The sequence below is a fragment of the Nannobrachium achirus genome (genome assembly GCF_963921795.1).
Source record: "Nannobrachium achirus genome assembly, chromosome: 4".
Taxonomy (NCBI): domain Eukaryota; kingdom Metazoa; phylum Chordata; class Actinopteri; order Myctophiformes; family Myctophidae; genus Nannobrachium; species Nannobrachium achirus.
In genome coordinates this window covers 1,284,603-1,291,192 of record NC_137813.1, presented here as the reverse complement: position 1 = coordinate 1,291,192, position 6,590 = coordinate 1,284,603, and the positions used below count along the sequence as shown (strand labels likewise).

At 43.4% G+C, this 6,590-nt stretch overlaps 1 protein-coding gene across 1 annotated transcript; it reads left to right on the top strand.

The window, feature by feature from the left end:
- Positions 1 to 1,100: 1,100 nt before the first annotated feature.
- Positions 1,101 to 5,778, top strand: LOC308283299 (tripartite motif-containing protein 16-like; the record flags this gene model as incomplete). The annotated part of the gene is made up of 2 exons (XM_080723705.1): positions 1,101 to 1,389; positions 4,346 to 5,778. 2 exons carry the CDS (start codon positions 1,101 to 1,103, stop codon positions 5,776 to 5,778), a joined length of 1,722 nt encoding a protein of 573 aa, XP_080579831.1.
- Positions 5,779 to 6,590: the final 812 nt, after the last annotated feature.

Here is a 6,590-nt window from a genome sequence, read left to right as displayed (position 1 = left end):
ATATATTTATATTATAGTTATAATGGCATGAAGGTGGTCAGCCTGTGGTACTGCTGAGGTGTTATGGAAGCCCATAATGGAAGCTCAGTGCTCTGATCCGGTCTAGAAACAACCTACTCACTGTATCCAGTCCTTAACACCCATAAATGCATGCACTGTTTCCGTATCCACTCTAGACTGGACATTTATTTGATCCAATAACGGCCATGTTGTGAGTACGTAGGGCGGGAGATGGATACTGATCCCTCTAGGGGTGAAGCTGCATGTAGTGTGTCAAATATTGTATCTGTGGGGCTGTTAAGTATGACATCATTTTGTAGGCAGAGGAGAATTTCTGCCCCCAGTTTCTGAGAATCTTTTTACTATTTTTACTATTTACACATTTTTCTTCTCTTTGTTATTGAAAGGAAAGTGTTAGAATTATACTTTAGTCGTTATTTTTTAGTCATTGTTTTTTGAAATAGCGAGGGACAGAAAATGCTCTGGGGGCAGATTCTCCTCTGCCTACAAAATGATGTCACGGCTTAAAAGCCCCATATATTGTGTTTCAAACTCGGTTGGTTTTGCGGTTCGATTTTGTTATTTTTTCTATTGAATTGGGCTGGTTTAAGTTGTGCTTGGGCTGGAAACTGTCATTCTGATCTGGCAACACTGCCAACACCAGCATTAGCATGCCATTGCAATGCTGGTTTTGCCCACAAAGTGTGTGTGTGTGTGTGTGTGTGTGTGTGTGTGTGTGTGTGTGTGTGTGTGTGTGTGTGTGTGTGTGTGTGTGTGTGTGTGTGTGTGTGTGTGTGTGTGTCTGTGTGTGTGTGTGTGTTTGTGTGTGGAAGAAAGAAGAAAACTACTGACTCATGTTTCAACAGGGTGGAAGCATTTTATACCAGTGAATCACCACACACACACACACACACACACACACACACACACACACACACACACAGACACACACACACACACACACACACACACACACACACACACACACACACACACAACCATGCAGGAAGAACCTCCCATGTCATGTGATTTCTGAGGAAACCTAAGTGAACTTCTCTTCTGTTAGTCAGTTGAACTGAGAGTCAGTCAGTCATTCTAAAATGGCGCAGCAGGGAGTAGAAGTGGATCAGGATGAGTTGTGTTGTTCTGTCTGTCTGGATCTCCTGAAGGATCCAGTGACTGTTCCCTGTGGACACAGCTACTGCAGGAGGTGTATCGAGGGCTTCTGGGAGCAGGATGATCAGAGAGGGAGGTTCAGCTGTCCACAGTGCAGACACACCTTCATCCCAAGACCCGTTCTGAAGAAGAACACCATGTTGGCTGGAGTGGTGGAGAGCATGAAGAAGAACACCATGTTGGCTGGAGTGGTAGAGATCATGAAGAAGACAGGTGAGACCCTTAAGTTATCCTGTAAATACTGTCTGTTAGATGTACATTTACTAAACAAATAGAGATGAAATGTCTTAGTACAAAAATAGTAAATGCAGTGATGTCATTACGTGCGCATCCCACATCAAAAACTCATTCAAGTCGTCCAGGGACTCATTCATGTCATGGTCCTGGGGTCCCGGGGATGCGCCTCCATTGGAGTCCATGTTAAAATAATTTACCGGGTCGCGGTAAAAGAAAAACATTTTAAAATTCCACAGACACCACCATTGTTCATGGGTGAAAGCATACTACTTAACCCTACGTTAACACAAATAAAATCCACGTAGAAAGTCTTAAACAGGCGATAGAAACGTCAATGTTTCGATTCCAGCGACGTCCAACGCCATTTTGCGCACCCAAATTCTAGGGGCACATGTTTTAGCAGTTTTGGTAGTTCTAAGTTCAAACATTAGCCAAATTGTAAAATAAATATAAGAAATAGGCAAACATTTTGAAAATAGCCGATCTACAAGCTCACAGCGCTCGAAAACATTGTATTGAGGACTCATAAAACTTTTCTGGGACCCATTTGAATGAACACCTGTGTGTCCCGGGACCCGTTACATTGAAAACCTAGTAACATCACTGTAAATGGTTTATTCAGATAATATATCTTACATGAGTCGGAGACGTTATTAATGATAGCTTACAGATTTCTTCAGAAGTTTAAACAGCGAGTGCAGAAACATAAACGGTGGTTCATCCTCCTCATGACGTCGTCTTTGTCATCACAGCTGTATGTCTGTCTATCTTGTGACCAGGGACGTGCTGGCCATTGGGAAAAGCGGGGCAACTCCCGAACGGCCGGTTCATTCCAGGCCGGCCATTAGGAAAAAAAAATAAAATAAAATGTCGTCCGTCCTTCGTTCCATTTTGGGGGCTGGGCGGCCAACAAAGTAAATCGTCATTGTCGGGCAGAAACCTTTTTTTTGCAAAGCAAAGCCCTGCTTCATCATACAAGGCCGTCGCACAAAAGTAGTGAAAACAGCAGATCTACAAGAACACAATGTGTGCTTGTAGATCGGCTGTTTTCACTAGTTTAAATCATTTTTAAAATGATGAATACAAAACAAACGGTTTTGGACATACAAGGTTTCCACCCGACAACAACGAAATATAACTCATGTAATTGGCCCACTGGCTTGTCACTTGTCATGATCTGAAATGGCAAATCTTTGAGTAGCAGCAGCAGCGCTATAGAGAGAGATCTCTCTCTATAGCGCGCAATGAGGGCCTCTACAACTCTTTTTCCCGGGCTGAATCAGGGGCCCAGCACGTCCCTGCCTGTGACTCTTAGCAACCAGAGTTGTTGCACAATATTTATAACAAGGCAGTGTGGTGAAAAATACTGTATGTTAAACACAGTCTGACACAGATCAGTGGTAAGGCAGAGAGACGGTGACACAAACAGTAGTTATCAGACAGGAACAGGGACGTGCTGGGCTCCTGATTCAGCCCGGGAAAAAGAGTTGTAGAGGCTCTCATTGCGCGCTATAGAGAGAGATCTCTCTCTATAGCTCTGCTGCTACTCAAAGATTTGCCATTTCAGATCATGACAAGTGACAAGCCAGTGGGCCAATTACATGAGTTATATTTCGTTGTTGTCGGATGGAAACCTTGTATGTCCAAAACCGTTTGTTTTGTATTTATCATTTTAAAAATGATTTAAACTAGTGAAAACAGCCGATCTACAAGCACACAACTGTGCTTGTAGATCTGCTGTTTTCACTACTTTTGTGCGACGGCCTTGTATGATGAAGCAGGGCTTTGCTTTGCAAAAAAAAAATTACAAATTTGAAACTTGGAGATACGAGGTTTCTGCCCGACAGTGACGATACTTTGTTGGCCACCCAGCCCCCAAAATGGAACAAAGGACGACATTTTATTTTATTTTTTTTCCTAATGGCCGGCCTGGACTGGTCGGGAATGAACCGGCCCTTCGGGAGTTGTCCCACTTTTCCCAATGGCCAGCACGTCGCTGGACAGGAGACATGCTGGCTTCTATAGGCCAGGGGTTTTCAAAGTGGGTGACGGGGCACCCTGGGGTGCTGTGACGGCAGTCCAGGGGTGCCGTGAGATCATTTGATAATATTTGGAATCTATTTGGACACTTGAAAAAATATTTAGTATCATTTTAAACTTGAAGTACAAAGTAATTTTCAGTCAGTTCTAACCAAAATGGCTGTTATCTCAACGTTTTCCTCGCAACATAATCACTAAAATATTGTCACTGTCGGGCAGAAACCTCGTATCTCCAAGTTTCAAATGTGTTCGTCTTTTGGTAAAGCAAAGCCCTGCTTCATCATACAAGACTGTCGCACAAAACTAGTGAAAACAGCCGATCTACTTTTCACTAGTTTAGTACATTTTATAGATGATGAATACAAAACGAACGGTTTTGGACATACAAGGTTTCCACCCGACAACGATGATATGCTATAAATATAAGGTGCTGGGAGTGAAAATTATAATGTAGGGGTGCTTCGGATTCAAAAAAATATTTATGGGGTGCCCTGAGACAAAAAGGTTTGGGAACCCCTGCTATTAGGCTACCCAATATGAGGTTACAAGCACATACACACGAAAATAATTTTTTATCAGATTGATAAATACGTATGTAACACTCCCCTTGCCCCTCAATGACCACACATGAAGCTAGATTGAAGCATTTTTAGGTTTTAGAAACGTTTTTTTTTTACTGATTAGGTCTGTGGTCTACCTACAGTATGTCATATGTCATTGTTTTTCTAGATTGATATTCCTATGCATTGTTATATTATTGTTGATGTAGGCCTGCTGCCATATTATCTTGCTTATTATATTGATGTATTACCTGCTTATTGTAAGTAGCTTTGGATTAAAAGCGTCTGCTAAATGCCTAAACTGTAAATTGTACGTATCAATCTATCAACAGGACTCCAAGATGCTCCTCCTGATCACTGCTATGCTGGACCTGGAGATGTGGCCTGTGATGTCTGCACTGGGAGGAGACTGAAAGCTGTGAAGACTTGTCTTCAGTGTCTGGTGTCTTACTGTGACCCTCACCTCCAGCCTCACTATCAGTCTGCTGCCTTTAAGAAACACAAGCTGGTCAAAGCCTCCGGCCAGCTTCAGGAGAACATCTGCTCTCGTCACGACGAGGTGAAGAAGGTTTTCTGTCGCACCGATCGCCAGTTAATCTGCTCTCTGTGCTCCATGGACGAACACAAAGGTCACGATACCATCTCGGCCGCCGCAGAACGGACCGAGAGACAGAAAGAGCTCGGTTGGAGTCTGCAGAACATCCAGAAGAGAATCCAGGAGAGAGAGAAAGACGTGAAGGTGCTTCAGCAGGAGGTGGAGTCCATCAAGCACTGTGCTGACAGAGCAGTGGAGGACAGTGACACCATCTTCACTGAGCTCATCTCTTCCATGGAGAGAAGAGGATCTGAGGTGACGCAGCAGATCAGAGAGCAGCAGGAACGTCAAGTGAGCGGCGCTGAAGAAGTGAGGAGGCGAGTGGAGCAGGAGCTCTCTGAACTGAAGAGGACACATGCTGAGCTGCAGCAGCTGTCACTCACAGAGGATCACATCCACTTTCTACAGCGTTTCACCTCCTCTCTCTCAAGGACCAGTGAATCTACACACCCAGTCAGCAGCCACGTCCGTCCTCTGAGATACTTTGAAGATGTGACCGCGGCCGTGTCCAAGATGAGGGACAAGCTAGAGGACGTTCTCACAGAGGAAGGGACAAACGTCTCAGAGACAGTGAACAGAGTGGATGTTTTACTGTCAACACCACCAGAGCCCAAGACCAGAGCTGAGTTCTTACGATATTCACGTCCAATCACACTGGATCCAAACACAGCTTTTCAACACCTGTCTCTGTCTAAAGGGAACAGGAAAGTAACACTGATGGACAAACCACAATCATATCCTGATCACCCAGAGAGATTCACTGGATGGCAGCAGGTTCTGAGTAGAGAGGCTCTGACTGGACGCTGTTACTGGGAGGCAGAGTGGAGTGGAGGTGTTGATATAGCAGTCTCATATAAAGATACCAGCAGAACAGGGATTGGTAATGAATGTCTATTTGGATCCAATGATAAATCATGGTCTTTACTGTGTACCAAACAAGGTTCTCAGTTCATACACAGAGACAGTGTAACTTTCCTCCCAGTCTGTGTCTCCTCCAGAGTAGGAGTGTACGTGGACCACGGTGCAGGTACTCTGTCCTTCTACAGTGTGTCTGCAGACACCATGACTCTTCTTCACACAGAACACACCACCTTCACACACAACCTCCATGCTGGATTTAGGCTTTATTATTCAACTGGATCCACTGCTGAGTTGTGTGACCTCAAGTAGATCACTCTGCTGTTTAGTCTCTCATGTCAGGAGTCAGGAATCGTTTCTTTATTATTTCACTGTTTTTCTCTCAGCCTGCTTTGTGAGCTTGTAGATCAGCTATTTTTGCTATGGATCGTATGATGAAATATAATAGGGGCTTAAAGTGGTTAATAATCTATTTTAATATTTTGTTGTCTTGTATTCATACACCTTCTTGATTTGTCTTGTTATGATGTATTCATTACTTTATAGATTTGATATTCCATGTGAAATATAGATTTTATTTTTCCATATTTTCTTATTCTCAAAACAACGGTTGTTTGTTTGTTTTCCCGTTGTTTTGAGTTATTTTGGGTTTATTTTCTATACAGAGGTTAGATGTGTATTTACAGTTAAACACCAGGTTTATGTTCTGCTAAAATACCATCATCCTTTTTAAATGCACTCCAAAGACGCTCCACGCATTGGAAAGGCTTCACTTCATACCACATCCCTCACTGGCAAGTCTTTGTTGTTCCACTGTCTTTACCGGTTCAGGCCTAGGATTATTGACTGCTTTAACTATTGAAAAATAGCAGATATACAAGCTCACAGCGCGGCACCGAGTGCCGCGCTGCGAGCTTGTAGATCTGCTATTTTTACAAGTCTTTGAATATAATATTTGCTTCTGGGTGGTCCCTGGAACAGCACATTTTGAGATGGGGGTCCGTGGCCAAATACCTGTAATTTTGGGGGTCCTTGACATGAAAAGGTTTGAGAACAACATGATTTAGAGGAAGGATTTAGAAGTCGGGTCAAAGATCGGGTCAAAGATATTCAAAGACTTGCAC